The sequence below is a fragment of the Triticum aestivum genome, chromosome 4A (assembly GCF_018294505.1).
Source record: "Triticum aestivum cultivar Chinese Spring chromosome 4A, IWGSC CS RefSeq v2.1, whole genome shotgun sequence".
Classification (NCBI taxonomy): Eukaryota; Viridiplantae; Streptophyta; class Magnoliopsida; order Poales; family Poaceae; genus Triticum; species Triticum aestivum.
Genome location: NC_057803.1, coordinates 686,651,488 through 686,667,313, shown reverse-complemented (window position 1 = coordinate 686,667,313; position 15,826 = coordinate 686,651,488). Strand labels below are relative to the sequence as shown.

The following is a 15,826-nucleotide window of genomic DNA, read 5'->3' as shown; positions in this document are numbered from 1 at the left end:
TATAGACTGTTGTTTTCCATTACTGCTAAGTGCAGAATGCGCATTGTTGGGTGGTTCCAAACTGAATTTCACTATTGATGATTCAGTACAGGACATTGGTCTGTTGTCGAATTCCTGAGCAATCCCAAGTCTGAATCTTTTTTTATTGAAAACTATCAGTTGATGTTCTGTTGCCGAATGCCTTAGCAATCCCAAGGTTGAACCATTTTTTACCGAAGGTCGGTGCTGCGCTCGATGCCTGAAAAAATGTAAGTTTGCTGGTTTTTTAACTGAGGCAAGTGTTTTTTGGCATCAACCTTACTTCTTTATTTATTAAGATATAAAACAGGAATTTCATCCGAAATAACACGCAAAATACAATCCGGGGTACTTCGCCCTAAAATTCAGAAACCTTACTACCAACATCTTGTTTTCCTACCCTGCAAAAAGAACACCCAGTTTTCCTAACACATGGACAGCCCATTAGCTGATCGTCGGATCCAACTAACTTTGTGCTCTTGATCACGGCGACATCTATGGTTCATCCATCTCTATGATATTTTTTTATACCACTTCATGTGGACTATGATCAATAAAGCTTAATTATACCCCCCCCCCCCCCCCACCCACACACACAAAAAAAAATCTAACTTTGTGCTCTTCTAAAGAAAAAAAAGCTATTTGTGCTCATGCCCCGTTAGCTGTCCGGCAGGTGACATATTCCTTGACTAGCGTTGTCCGTTGGATGTTGAATGGATGGTAGATGGGTAAGATGCAGCGTGACTTGGCAGAGGCAAGTCACTGGATCCGGCTCCCAGGCCTGACCGAACAAACCCGCGACGACAACCCTAGCCGCCTCCTCCTTTCAGCCGCCGTTTCTCCCCCCCGTCCCCGCCCCCGACCACGTGCTCCGCCGGCGGCCATCTTTCGCCAGATAATCGACGCCGCCGCCCCCGTCCATCCCGTCTCGCCGCCCCCAGCTCGACCTCGCCGCTGTCCAGCTCGCCGCCAACTAGCTCCCTAAGCTCAGAACAAGGCCTTGGGCGGGCGCCCTTTTTGCTCTATCTCAGGGCCGGCCCCGATGGCTTGTGCGGCTTACAGCATCAGGGGGCATCTCAAGCTTGCCACGGGGCCTGGCCTGGATAGTAATCATCTGTGCGGCGGCTGGAAGCCTTCGGTGTCTTGGCCCGTTTCTCGGGCATGGAGTAGCAATGTCTCCAATAATGCAGTGCAACACGTCGCCTGCCATTCTCATCTGTCTGTCCGGAATTCAGAAAGATGGCGCTCAATCCCGAAAGCTTCGCCGGAGGACGGGACCGTTGTTGCTGGTAGGTAAATTACATTTTTGGTCAGTTAGGTGTGATTTCTTCAACAACTCCATGGTGTTACAAGAATGATGCTTTTCTATGTTATGAAACCTCAATTTCTAATGTGCCGTGAGACGAAATGCATTGCCCAAAACCTTTCTTCTAGTTAACACCAGCAGCCAGTTTGATGTAAATTGCAGCACCAGTGTTCTAATTTTTTGTCTTGTTCTGTTCTTCAGAAGGGAGGATAACTGTACTCGTCATTGGTGGTGGAGGAAGGGAGCATGCGCTCTGTTATGCTTTGACCCGTTCGCCTTCTTGCGGGACAGTTTTATGCGCCCCTGGCAATGCTGGCATTGCTCAGTCCAGGGATGCGATCTGTATATCGGACCTAGACATTTCCAGTAGTGATGCTGTTGTATCGTTCTGCCGCAAGAGGGGAGTGGGAATGGTGGTAGTGGGTCCTGAAGGTCCTCTCGTTGCGGGTCTTGCGAATGACCTTGTCAAAGCTGGGATACCGACGTTTGGTCCTTCATCAGAGGCTGCAGCATTAGAGGGGTCAAAGGACTTTATGAAGAGACTGTGTGATAAGTGTAATATCCCGACTGCTCAGGTAATTCAGTTTACATTTGTGTTAAGTACTACATTTTCCAGGGTCCACAGGGGTTTGTTTTCACGAGATGCCTGCATAAGAGAAATGTTACATTGTTTTAGGCATTAATATTTCGTTCGTCCTGAGGCAATGCTGTTAACCGTGTTTATTTTGTGCCGATTTGCTGCTACTAAGTATACAGAAGCTATGCAATGAACTGTTACTTTCTGCTGGACAAACATTGTGTGACTGCATTATTTCCAACCATAGTTCATAAGTCATTGTTGATAATTTGATATCCCTCTAAAGGCAGATTGCTTTTTGAAATGAAGTCATCTTATTACTGCAGAAAAGGACTGTGAAATCACTTTAGCAGAAAACAGTGAAATTGATACTCCTCTTTGTTGATACTTACTGTAGATTCAGATGTTAAGGCATACAATTGAAGCTAATACCAGTACTCTTCTCTCTATGATGTAGTATCGCACATTCACGGATCCTGCAAAAGCTAAAGAGTACATCAAGAATCAAGGGGCCCCTATTGTTGTCAAAGCTGATGGATTGGCAGCTGGAAAGGGCGTCGTTGTTGCTATGACTTTGGATGAGGCCTTCGAAGCAATTAACTCTATGATGGTTGACGAGTCGTTTGGTTCTGCTGGTTCACGGGTCGTCATTGAGGAGTATCTGGAGGGCGAAGAAGCCTCTTTCTTTGCATTAGTAGATGGAGAAAATGCTTTGCCACTTGAATCAGCACAGGATCACAAAAGAGTTGGAGATGGTGATACTGGTCCAAACACGGGTGGCATGGGTGCATACTCCCCTGCGCCAATAGTGACCGAAGAGCTTAAGAGCGTGATCATGGAAACTATAATTATTCCAACTGTTAAAGGTATGGCTGCTGAAGGATGCAAGTTTGTTGGTGTGTTATATGCCGGGCTTATGATAGAGAAGAAATCTGGGCTGCCTAAGCTTATTGAATATAATGTGCGATTTGGGGACCCAGAATGCCAGGTTAGTGATTATCTGTCAGTTTCTCTTTAGATATTTATATTTCCCAATTCAAGCATTACATTTTTTTTAGTCACAGTATGATCAAAATATTCTTGATGAGGCTGGACAATATCACAATAGAATGCAATGTTGTTGAACTCCTTCCTAACGGGGTTTGTCCTCATACTTGCCCTAATGAAGTTCTCTTCATACTTTCTTTAGTGATGCCTTAATAAAGTTCTCATGCTTTAGAGCTTGTTGGTTAAGTGATTTTTTAGTAACATATTCTAGTCTATGACATGAGAAATCGGCATTCAGAGGTACATCTTGTAGAATGTGCTCATGTCCAAAATAATGTATATTTGTAACAGAGTGAGTGCCTTAGAAATGCCATCTGAACTTTGTGTCTTATTCTCATGTTCATTTACTTGCGACACAGAAGCAGTGCAGCCTGCTTTTGTTCACTGCTCAAGCTTTCTTCTTTTGGAACTTGCTTGCTATTTATTTCTTCAATTATCTGTGCCACCTCTTGCTGTTCTATTGTTTCATGTAATTCCAGAAGTTCAGTCAATTTTGCTGACATTTGTGGGATCTTCAATTTTTAGCTGTCTGCTTAGGCATATGATTTTTAAATTAATGATGCAACTTTAAACTCACAGTTCAGTCCAATATGCCGTTGTTAAGTTTGGTAGGCATTTATAAATATTTGATAGCTGATGCGATTTTTTGAAAATTATCACATGAGCTATCGTGCTTCTGAAGTACACAACATAATGTCTTACCGCATTTTTAGTATGTTTCTTAATTCTCCTAGTTTACCTGTTTACATTTTGTTTTTCCAGCAAATTCTGGCTGTACTGCAATAATTTATTAATTCCTTTCCTTTGTGTCAGGTTTTGATGATGAGATTGGAGTCTGATCTTGCACAAGTCCTGCTATCCGCATGCAGAGGCGAACTGGGCAAGGTTTCACTAACCTGGTCGCCTGAAATCGCGATGGTGGTTGTGATGGCGAGCGAAGGATACCCTGGCTCTTATAAGAAAGGCACCGTAATAAAAAACATGGACAAGGCCGAGCAGGTTTCTCCGGCTGTCAAGATATTCCATGCTGGAACAGCTTTGGATGGAGACGGCAACCTTGTAGCTGTCGGAGGCCGAGTTCTTGGCGTCACTGCGAAGGGCAAGGACATCGAAGAAGCGAGGTCGAGAGCATACGATGCGGTGGATGTCGTCGACTGGCCGGAAGGATTCTTCAGGCGAGATATCGGCTGGAGGGCACTGAAGCAGGAGCAGACGGCTAACTACTGACTTGTTAGGTTTTCCTAAATCCGGGGTCAGCTTCGAGCGTCAAGTGAAATGAAGACAGTAGAGTCACCATTGTCGTGGTTGCGGAATTGACAGGAGCATAGCTTCTCCCGTCGAACATGAGCATCTTTTCACCATGGTTTTGGCTCCGAACCATTTGTAGCAGTCTTGTGTTTTCCACAAGGCAGGCAACTTTGTCAAGTGCAATTATCTCTTGATGTGCAATAATAATACCACCAACTAATTATTTTCTAGTGAACATAACCACGTGAACTCTTCATAAGCATTTGCTTATATGACAATCCTTCATAAGTAGTAGAAATTATGTGGTGAGCTAATGACACGTTAGAGGAGGGAGAACACCGAAATAAGTGAATCTACACTAATATATGTCTACATACATCCATATGTGATAGTCCATTTGGAATGTTTAAAAAGACAAATATTTAAGAACGGAGGAAGTATTTGGTAACATCTAGAGCATTCTAGTATGCATCCTCGCCTCGTATTGTTTGAAAGTCGCTGGTTTTAACTGTGAAGTAGTACCGGTGCTACATATTTTAGCATGTAAACAAAAGAAAATAGTGTAAAGGGATGCCAGTGGTGGCGGCTGAAAGAAATTTCTCAAAAATAAATAGTATGGGTGTCTAGATTTTTCCGTTTCTCTTTTTTAGAATAATAAAATAAAATATATTTGTTGAGAATTGCAAGAAAAAAGTCTGGACGAAGGACATTTGCTTGCTGAGCTCACTAGCCCATCTCTCCTGGGCTTTTATTCAACCACGGCCCAAACAGACCGAAACGGGGCCTCCCAGAGCAACGAACGGAGCAGAGTCGCGCGGTGCTAGCGCAGAGCTATCATTTCGTAGCACTCAAAAAAAAAAAAAAGCTATCATTTCGTTTAGTTCCACCTTGCGCAGCCACAGCGGAAGGGAGGCGAAGACATGCTATATAAGGAGACCCTTGCCACCAAGAAGAAGCATACCTTTCTCGGCCTTTTGGCTAAGATCAAGTGTAGTATCTGTTCTTATCAGTTTAATATCTGATATGTGGACCATGTGCCCACAACGATATTAAATTTATTTTTTATGGGGAAGGGACCATCACAGTGGCTTGCTGCTGGGGCCCTTGCGTGTCGCCCAGGCGTTGCACTGCTGCCTGGGCTGGCGCACCCCACCAAATCATCGGATTGAAAAGTTGTTTCTCCTGCCTTCTTCAAAACCCAAAACTGATGTTCGTTACTGAAGCTAATAACTTCAATCTTTGTGAAGCGATTTCTGCTCATCTTCTTGAAGCAGCTGCGCGAGGAGCACCTCCTCATTTTCAGGAAAACCATCCTCGCTTCAGAGAAGTGTCCTATGTGTCTTGAATCCACTGAACATGCGCACATCTGTTCCTCCATTTAGATCACCAGGCCAAACTGCACTGACATCAAGCTCATTTTGAAGATCAATGTCCAGCAACGCCTCCCTAGAACATTGCAACCCTTCATGACACTAATTGCTGTTCCTCTGGAAGATCTGGGATGCCAGAAATGCATTGGTCTTTAGACACCAGCTGATGTGCTCGCAAATGTAAGCTCTGATTTAATTCTGTGGTGACTTCCTCTCCTCGCGATAAACGCTAGCTCTGCAAAAAGCCCCTCTTATGCTCTAAACGAAAATTCAGAACTCAGGTGGGACCCCCCGCCCCGCCGCGACATTTCAAAGAAAATGCGCAGAGAAATTCTAAAAAAGGCGCCTAAGTAGATTATTGAAATCACGAGATTTCCCTTAGAATATGATCGATTCACGCGAATCAAATGGAGATAGTTTCATCAACCTTTTGTATTTTGTTTGTTCTTCTTTAGGGTAATAGAGAATATGCTCGATTCACATGAATCAAATGGGTGAATAGTTTCATCAAACATTTTGTTTGTTATTATTTAGGTTAATAGGCAGCCTAAAATTCTATAGAAAAACTTTTGTATTTTGTTTTTGTCTTCTTTAGGGTAATACGTATTATGAGCCTCAAATTCTTTCTACTATAGAACCTTTGTATTTTGATTTTGTCTTCTTTAGGATAATAGGTAGTCTCAAATTCTTTTTTTTGCGGGGTAGGCTTAAATTCTTTCTATTATAGAAAAAACTTATGTAATCTGATTTTGTCATCTGTAATTTGATTTGGATTGTTTCTTCATTAATTTTACTTGACCTATTTTCTTTTCTTCAACAGATTCTCCTTCTTTCTTCCTGCAGTTTATCTCCTTATTTCATCTTATCCTTTTTACTCAGTTTCTACTATGTGCATATATACTTTGATCGAGAACACAAGTTCTACTATCTATTTTGACTGGAATTGCACATTTCGCAGGGATGCAAGTTCTGCTATGAAGAATGCAAGTTCTGCCATGATGAGTGCAACTTCTGCTATAAGTTTGATTCAATTTTGAAGGATGCAAGTTGTTATTCAAGTTCTTCTACTTGTGCATGTAATTTGTTATACTTTTTTCGTCTAGTTCTTCTACATGTAATTTGTTCAAGCTTCAGATTTCACATACATGGGTGAGTTCTTCTGATCTGTGTTTTATTCAAGATCATCGACCTCGGCCGCCTGGGATCTCTTCTGTTGCAGCGGCGACAGAGGGTTAGGGGAGGGTGTGTTGGATCGCGTGCAAGTGATTCGACCAGGTGTGTTTCCTTCGTGTTTTTGACTTTTTGTCTTTGTGTGTTATAAGCGGGTAGCGAGTAAATTGCAAAAAACCACCATAATTGCGGACCCTAAATCAAAAAACCACCATCATTCATTTTTTTTGCAAAAACCCACCACTATTGTGCTGACAGTTTGCAAAAAACGCTGATAGGTCAATTAAAGCAATTTGATTGAAAACCTAATGAGTAGGTCTCACTGTCAGGTGCCACGTGGCACTGATGAAGACGGCGCTCGTCACACCGTTTGGATCACCCGTTAGGTTGACTTGGGACCCACCCCACTACAGTTAGCGTTGCCGCCGCCGATGGGGTCGATACGGCAGCGCCGCCCTCGTGCGCGCCGCCCGGCCCCGCCGCCACGTCTGGGCAGCTCGCACCGCCGCCGCTGCTCCTTGCGCCCGCCGCTCGCCACCCTCTTTTCCTCTTCCTCTCCTCTTTCTGTGCGCGTCCGCAAGCCACATAGCTACGGCCATGGCTCGGTCGGAGGTCAAAGCCGGTGGATCTTATGCCGCACGATCTCCAGCTCCGGTTAGCCCCGGACCACGTTCTTTGCTTCCTCGCGTCTCCAGGAGGTTCCTCGGGTGCCGCACCGAGCTGGGCAAGATCCAGAGCTTGGAGACGACGAGCACCGAGCCGTGGAGCGAAGCCGTCGAGGTGAGCCACATCAACGCCGGAACCCGTCGTCGTTCGCGCGCGAATACATACGCACGTACAGGTGTACAACAAGCTGCTTGATTGATTCATACGGAGGCTAGCCAGCTATGTACTGGCGGATGGATTGAACGACCTGAGTCACTGACCACCTCCGGGAGCACCCGTGCACCAGCGAGTTCGGATGGCGCTGCGTGCGCATGGCGAACGGCGAGCCCCGCGCTCAGATGCGTGCAGCGGCCCGGAGCAGCACGATGGCCAGGGCGTGAGCCGAGGTCTCGGGCCTGCACGGCGGCTCGGACGCACCGACGCAGAGGCGGCGCGGTGGTGGCCACCACGCGGCGGTGACAGCGCACGGCGGCGGCGACAGCTCGGCCGAAGTATGCGGCCAGCACGGCGATGCCCGTTATCTGGGAGGTTGAGGAGCATGGGGTGGTCGTGGATGTTGTCAAGGACCTTGAAGACCCAGTGGCGCACTACCCAGGCGGCGCGGCCGCGTCTTGCCACGCTGCCTGCTAGGTGTTCGATCAAATGCAAGAAGATAGAGGAGGGCCTCTTGGGAGCTCGACCATGGCGGAAAGGAGGCGTCCGGCCTACTGCTAATCCATTTGAGCATATAGGCGGCGCACGTGCACAGCTTGCACGAGGTGGAGCAGCATAAGAACTCCGCGTCCAGTGCTGGCGCTGGTTGGCTTCCGATGAGCCGAGCGTCGTCCAGAGCAGCGTCCATGGCGGGCAGGAGCTGCAGCGGCGGGCGGTGCGCCATGTCCGACGGCGGCGCAGGGCGAGGGCGGTGGGCTCGGGGGACCCAGCTGCACCGGTGGGCGCGCGTGCGGGCAGACCCAGCTGCACCGGTGGGCGCGCGTGCGGGCAGACCCAGCTACCTTGGCTGGCGGCCTGGCGCTGCCGCGCGAGTCAAAGCCCCTATCGACTTAACAGTATAGGCTAACGGTGTGACATTTGACCGCCACGTCAACACTTACAACTGGATCCCATCTGTCAGATTCTGTGTTAAAAGCTGCTTATTGATCGGTTAGTGTTTTTTGCAAAAGGATTGCTGAATACCTGGTTGTTTTTGCAAAAAAGAATGAATGGTGGTCATTTTTTGATTTAGAGTCCACAATCGTGGTGGTTTTTTGCAATTTACTCGCGGCTAGCAGGTATAGTTTTGGTCGAGACTCTCACAGCCCAACTATGTTTTGATTGAAAGAAAAAAAATCTATTGAAAACAGAGCTTGTGTAAGTCGATTTTGGTCGTACTGAAGTTCTGTTGGACCGTTCGATCACAAATCCAACGGCAGAAAAAATTCGACTTACACACACTCGCTCCCATTTGTTTTTCGAATTTCTCCGCCGATGGTGCAAAAAAAAGACCGTGCATCATGGATGGAGCAGGGCAGGTACAATACTAGCTAGCAGGATTGCCGTGGAAAGATGGAGCTAGCACGTCGCGGATCAGCTCGTCCAAGTTGCGGCGAGACGAGCCGCCGGCATCGGTTGCCATGACCGCCTTCTCCCTCCACTCCCGCGCCTTCTTCTTCATCGCCTTCCCCTTCTCCCCCTCCATGACCTCCGTGATAAGGCCCGCGATGGCGTCGCGCCGGACGCTGCCGTCGATCTCCATGCCGACGCCCCATACGGTGCACTGGTACCGACAGTTGGTCTGCTGGTCCGCGAAGAACGGCCAGCTGATGACGGGCACACCGCCGCACATGCTCTCCAGCGTCGAGTTCCAGCCGCTGCGCGTCAGGAGGCCACCAGCCCGCGCCCCGCCGTCTCGTCCGAGAACTCCAGCGGCAGCACGGCGGCGTCGCCCTTGACGAGGTCCGGGCGGATGACCCAGAGGAAGTGCCTGCCGCTCTTGGCCAGACCCCACGCGAACTCCACCAGCTGCTCGTTGGTCATGACGGTGATGCTGCCGAAGTTGACGTACATGACGGAGCCGGGGTCCTTGCCGTCGAGCCACGGCAGGCACTCCTCCCGCGGCTTCCATAGGCTCATGCTGATGGCGGAACTCGGGCCCTTGAGCGGTGCCAACAGCGAGAGCGGGCCGATGGTGTAGACCTTGGGCAGGCCGAGCGCCTCCATGGCCGCCACCTCCTCTCCCTCGAGGTCGTCGAAGGTGTTGACGATCACCGCCGACGCGCCGGCCGCGCGCTCCGTCATCCCGAGCGCGAAATGCAGCATGTAGTCGTCCGGGGCCGGGCTGCGTATGAAGCTCGAGAAGTCCCTGAACCTCATGTTCCTCAGGCCCGGAACGTCCTCCACCGGCGTGTCAAGGTACTCGTCCGTCAGCTGTTCGACGTCTTTGATCGGCGCGAGGCCGCGGGCGAAGAGGAGGCGGTAGTGGCGGTAACCGAGGAAGCTGATGGCGCTGGCCGTCCACAGCTGGACATAGGGGAGGCCGAGCTCCCTGGCGGCCTCCATGGAGAAATCCATGACGACGTCGGAGACGACGCAGGTCACGGGCGGGCCGCCTGCGTTGAGGTCCGCGAGGAGGCGGCGGAATGGCCACGTCGAGCATGGGGATGATGTGCCCCTGCGCGGGCGCCGGCAGGCACACGGCGTGCGCTCTCTCGGCCAGCGCCGGCGGTGCCGAAGAAGAAGCCATTTCCCCGTGCTTTTCGAGCCGAGACGACACTGGTTGCTGCCAATCGAGGATATGAATTATTTATAGGCAGCAGGATAGCAATCACAATCACGTCTTTGAACTGGTATCCTGGTAGGAGTATGTAGGAAGTGAAACGCAAGTGATTACGTCGATAGACTCGGTTTGTTGACTCCATATATTGCTTATTTATTGTCTTATCACATATCATATCTTATCATATCTCCCGGAGGATGCAAACTTTCAGTGGTGAATATCTTACTCGGCCAAAAGTCTACAATGGTAGGTATTTTTTTTGCAAATTTTTTGCCTCATTGATTAATAAAGAAGAAGAGAATTGCCCTGTTAGTGACGAAGAATCGGGTGAAAACCAATACAAATATATCACATGTGAACTACTCACAAATTATGGAACACCACAGCCGCACGATCAATCCAACAGACGAAACCAACATGCAACAACAATCACTTACGCTTGTAAAACACCCAACGGGGAACACCTCGACTGAAGACAAGGGACATCACCATGGGAATGGTCCAAGACATTAATTGCAGATTATCCATTTAAGCAAAGCAACATATATAAGTAACTAACATAGTGTAATGAATGCTGGCCTTTGATTGCTGATGCTTATTATTGTGCAAAAAGATTTACATAGGATCCTCCAATTAGTGTATCGTGGCGTAAAAAAGGGGCGTATTGTTAGGGGAATTCTGGGAATTCTCTCTCAACTAGCCATTGAATCTGGATCGAGGTTTCGTTTACATCTCAGGGAATCGGGGGAGGAGGAAGGAGAGATACACACGCTACAGGCCAGCTAGCCGTTCCACCGTACCCCCCTTTTCCCAGTCGTTCACACCCATATAAGTACTCACACCTACATGGCCCATTCCGGCCCAGCCAGCCGAGCTGGTAAGCGAGGCTGCCTCTTGGGCCGGCCTTGACTTTCAACCTCTTCTCTTGGCACCTTGGAACTGGGTGCACTCTCGCTGACACGTATACACTAATGCATATAGTAATTGTCTCTTCTAAACAAATCATACACTTTATTCATGAAATCAAATGGGTCGCATTAACTAACTCTACATATTTGGAGATGAAACGTATGAATTCCAGGGAGTACAAGGATCTGCCATATTTAAATATAAGGTTTTAGCGCGGTACAAAAACAAATTCAACATGTATGACTCGAACAAATTTTGAGTCCCTTAAAAAATATAAACGTAACAAAACAAAAGTTTTTTGTGGGGGACAAACAAATCAAAAGTTAATGTTGTACCCAGAACAGACTATTGTGAATGCATTCTCAAAATTTGTCTGAAGGAACTGAAATCTGATTGAAAACAAATGCAATAATCTAAAATTGTATGTAGCAATTCCATTCACATGTCAAATTAGTAGTTTGTCAGCCTTGCAAACATGTTGATGCATATACAAGTTAAAATGATGCCAGCTCAATATCCCGAAGGTGCTTGTAGGGGTAGTGTGTGCGTGTGCATGTGTGTGTGTGTGTGCGCGCGCGCGTGCGCACACGCGTGCCTGTTTATTGCATGTGCGTGTATGTGGGCTTCTGCGAGTAATACTCACTAAGTCAAGAGTTCTTAGCAGTATATTTCCCCATTGTTAATCGGCACCTTTCCAAAAAGAATTATTGCCTTCCCGCAAATTTTTTATGGCCTATGTAGTATCTAACCTCTTTGAAGGTAAGAGATCATATGACCCTTGGATCAAATAACATAGACGGCTAAGATAGTTTTGGATCATGTTAAATTTTCTTTATCATATAATTGATTTGAGTGAATAATACCCATGCGTTTAGACTTTTGCTCTACCAATTTTTATTTTGGCAGAAATGATTAGGATATATTATAAAGACTCATCATAAGTACAAAGCACCCGAACATAATAAAAATTAAATTGAGGCATCTGAACAACCAAACTACCAACTGTCGTTAGGACGAGCATCCGACGTGCCGTTGTCACAACTCTCATACGGAAGCCGGTCTGACCTTGTTGATGACAACCGAGAAGTCTTTGTACACGTAATCCTCTACCATCTAATGCGGGAGGATGTTTTGGACACCTCCGATATGCTTATGGTCGTAAAACAGTGGATTCACATTTGCTATGCAACACACAATTTTTTTATTTCAATTTTGAGACCTCTGCAATTTTGTGGGAATTCTGGAACTTTATGAATGATTTGGGTTTCAATAGGAAAATATGCTTGAATGTGAAGAAAAGTCTAGATCTTGAAGTATCCGAGGAATCAGGAAGTGCCTTTCAAATACCTAGAGGACGGGAAGATGGAAAAATCATGGTCTTTGTACTTCTGTTGTTCCGTAATATAGTGTGCATTAGCTTTCATCGAATTTATAGATTTTGATCAAGTTTATAGAGGAAATTACCCATATCCACAATACCAAATGTCTACCATATGGAAGCATGTCTCATGATGAATCTAGTGTTGTTGATTTGGTATTCTAGATGTTGATAAATTTTCTATAAATTTGGTCAAAGTTTGACTAAAAAAATATAGCACACACTATATTTAGGGAAGGCTAACATGGTATGCATCATGATAACTTTTGTAGTATTCCATATTGCTCCGTGGCCTACATAGTTGTAATTTGTAAGATATTCGGGAAATGAGACAATAACTATTTTTTGGAAATTATTTAGAGGACATTCACAAGAATGCCAAAGTGCCAGGCATATTGTTGTCAGCATCTAACAGATGTGAACAACAAAAACAACAATATGGGATGGAATCATGTATCCGGTTTACCCATAAATGAACAGAAACCTTATGGCATCTTGATACAAATGATGCTTTCTACATTATGGAAAACACGACATTGATTCGTTTGTTATTTGGATATGAATGAACCCAAAATCAAGAGAGTGATTTCAGCAAAAGGAAATACAACAAAGAAACGGCCTATTTGATGCTAACTGTTGCATTTGGAATGTAAATAAACAAAATTGGTGATGATAGAGCACAGACAATGTAAAAAAACAGAATAATCGTATGTAAGGGCATATATGTCTTTCTTTGAGTATGTTAATCAGTTAGCCTCTAGTGGTATTTTGGCATGGAAAAACTGAAATGAGTCCTTTTTCTTTGGAAATAACTGAAAATGAGTGCTGTTTTGACACACTGATTTTCAGTAGTGATATTTGTAACTTTTGGTTTTCACTAGTTTTACTGATTGCAGACCCCCAAGTCGCATCGCATGCCCGCATCCACCGAAGGCAGCCAAACCTAGCCGTAAGATCCAAGCCTCCAGCGCCGCCTCCTGCTGCGGCCGGGATGGAGCTGCCGGATCTCGACGGCACCAAAGCCGCCGCCGGCAACCGCAAGCACCTGGCCATGCTCGAGCGCCTCTCCAAGCGCACCGCCGCCCCCTCCGCGGGCTCCCCCGAGGCGTCCCCCGTCGCCGCCTTCCTCTCTCGCTTCGCCGCAGCCAAGGCCGCCGCGGGGTCCGCCCTCTCCGCCTGCCGCTCCTCCCCGGACGACGCCGCCGCCTCCCTCGCCGCGGCCTCCTCCGCCGTCGACGACCTCGAGCGCCTCGTCGCGGAGGCCTCCCACTCCCTCCCCCCGTACGAGCTCCGGTCCGCGCTCGCCGCCGTCTCCGACCTCCGCGCCGCCCACAAGCTCGCCGCCTCCGAGGTCCGGCCCAAGAAGTCGTTCTCCTTCAGGAACAAGAGCAAAACCCCGAAGAGCCCCCTGCCAGATCCTCCTGCCCTGCCCCAGCCGCCTCCGGAGCAGCCAAAGCTTGATCCCGATGCCATCCTGCCAGGGTTTGGGTTCCGGAGCAGGAATGGCGCTACCCTGGTGAAGGATCTGAGAGCTGCCAACGAGAAGGATGGGGATTTCACGCTCGCTGATCTGGTTTCCTGTGAGGTGTACCTCAAGGGGAAATGCCGGGCGCTGTACATTCACAAGCTAAGAGATTGCCGCGTCTTCATCGGCCCGGTTTTCGGCTCGGTGCTCATAGAGGATGTCGAGCGCTGCACGTTTGTGATGGCGGCACATCAGATCAGGATTCACGAAGCCAGGGAAACAGATTTCTACCTGCGGGTGAGGAGCAGGCCGATCATTGAGGACTGCAGCGGTGTGAGATTTGCACCACATGCTCTGAAGTATGAAGGGATCGAAGAGGATCTGAGGGACTCTGGGCTTGCAGAGGACACTGGTAACTGGGCCAATGTGGATGACTTCAAATGGCTCAGGGCAGTGCAGTCACCAAACTGGTGCTTGGTTCCGGAGGAAGAGCGTCTGCCGATTGTCGACATTTCAGAAGTTCAGGAACAGGAGGATTGTAAGTGAGCTGCTCTGGAGGTTTCGCTCTCAGCTCCAGTTTTGGATTAATGTTCTGGACTGGTTGAATCTTGATGCTTATGGTGATTACATGTTCTGTTTGTTCATGTTTATTATCTCATTGTATCTAGAGCTTGCCAAATTAAGGATAAATTGGAAGCGCGTGAGATGCTTTAATGCGTGCTCAGAAAGATGTTGATTATTTCATAGTTATGCATACTTAGTAAGATCATGCAGTTTCCTGAGCAAGAAGCCTACATGGTGTATGAGTTTTGGTTGATGGGCACCTGGATCCAGACATGTTTATTCAGGTGTACAAATATATTGGTTTATCAAATTCTGTGACCTTCAGTGCTCCAGGAGCTGTGGAATTTATAATTTTGCAGGAATGCGTGATTTTGTGGTACTGGTACATAGTTCCCTTCCTGCGTGTAAAATTTGTGTTAGCCTACTTCTCCAGCACTTTGTATTTGCTGCTGGAGGTACATAAGCAACCTTGCCCATACAGTATACACCGAGTATTAACCTACACCTGTGCAGCACTATGTATTCCCTGCTGGAGGCGATGGCTTTATATATACCTGATAGTCGACGAGAATGGCAAGTTCAGAGAGGACAGTTTTCAGAAATGGCTGCCCTTGCTCCTGCTAGTGGCAGTGACAAGAAGAGGGGACATGGGCGGAAAGAAGGCGTCTCGGCAGGTAAACCCAATGAGGAAAAGTGACATGTTCAAGATGGTGAAATTGATAATTTAGCATCAAGATGATCCTATGGTTCTTTTTCAGCTTCGGCAAAAGAGAATGTGAAGATTGATAGTCGTTTTACAGGATATGATTTTTTTTTGTGTGTGTAGCTCAAGGAGGCACATGTCTTGGTTGATTTTTAATATCCTGCTTATGCTCTAGATGACCAAGATGGACCTGAATGGGGGGTGATGAGAAAGTGAACATTCAAACCATTTTTTCTTTTCTTTTTTGGACTGCTATGGATTTTCTTTCAGATGATGGCAAAAGCTTCCGCAGGTTTCAAATACGCGTCCCTTGCTGGAACACGGCATTGGCGTGCATCACTCTGGTATATTGCCCAATTTTAAGTGATTTTGCAACATCCCTGTCGGGGCGGAGCCGGAGCTGGAGAAGGCTACAAGCTGTTCCCGGACCTGCTGACATAATTGCATGAAGGCGAAATTTAAGCAGCATATTGTCGTTGCTACTACAGAACAGACTCAGCATCCTTACGAAGCTGAATTACAGTAGTGCTAGTCATTGGAGGTAGCACTCTACAGTGTGTTGGTAGGGAACTTGGAGAGCATTAGGATTTCAGCTGGCCTTTTTGGTTTTAGTTGCTCTACATACACGCTGCATATTGCAGAATTTGAAG

At 47.2% G+C, this 15,826-nt stretch overlaps 2 protein-coding genes, 1 non-coding gene and 1 pseudogene across 3 annotated transcripts; 3 read left to right on the top strand and 1 right to left on the bottom strand.

Moving 5' to 3' along the window:
* Window positions 1-820: 820 nt before the first annotated feature.
* Window positions 821-4,431, top strand: LOC123088148 (phosphoribosylamine--glycine ligase). Its single transcript, XM_044510319.1, has 4 exons — window positions 821-1,307; window positions 1,526-1,899; window positions 2,359-2,889; window positions 3,762-4,431. Exons 1-4 carry the CDS (start codon window positions 1,061-1,063, stop codon window positions 4,173-4,175), a joined length of 1,566 nt encoding a protein of 521 aa, XP_044366254.1. The 5' UTR covers window positions 821-1,060; the 3' UTR covers window positions 4,176-4,431.
* A 722-nt stretch (window positions 4,432-5,153) lies between these two features.
* Window positions 5,154-5,349, top strand: LOC123088703 (U2 spliceosomal RNA). Its single transcript, XR_006442016.1, has one exon. It is a non-coding gene; the product is annotated as a U2 spliceosomal RNA (small nuclear RNA).
* A 3,367-nt stretch (window positions 5,350-8,716) lies between these two features.
* On the bottom strand, window positions 8,717-10,141 carry LOC123083137 (7-deoxyloganetin glucosyltransferase-like; annotated as a pseudogene).
* A 3,198-nt stretch (window positions 10,142-13,339) lies between these two features.
* LOC123088147 (tubulin-folding cofactor C) lies at window positions 13,340-15,767 on the top strand. The gene is made up of 3 exons (XM_044510318.1): window positions 13,340-14,447; window positions 15,035-15,147; window positions 15,447-15,767. Exons 1-3 carry the CDS (start codon window positions 13,436-13,438, stop codon window positions 15,537-15,539), a joined length of 1,218 nt encoding a protein of 405 aa, XP_044366253.1. The 5' UTR covers window positions 13,340-13,435; the 3' UTR covers window positions 15,540-15,767.
* Window positions 15,768-15,826: the final 59 nt, after the last annotated feature.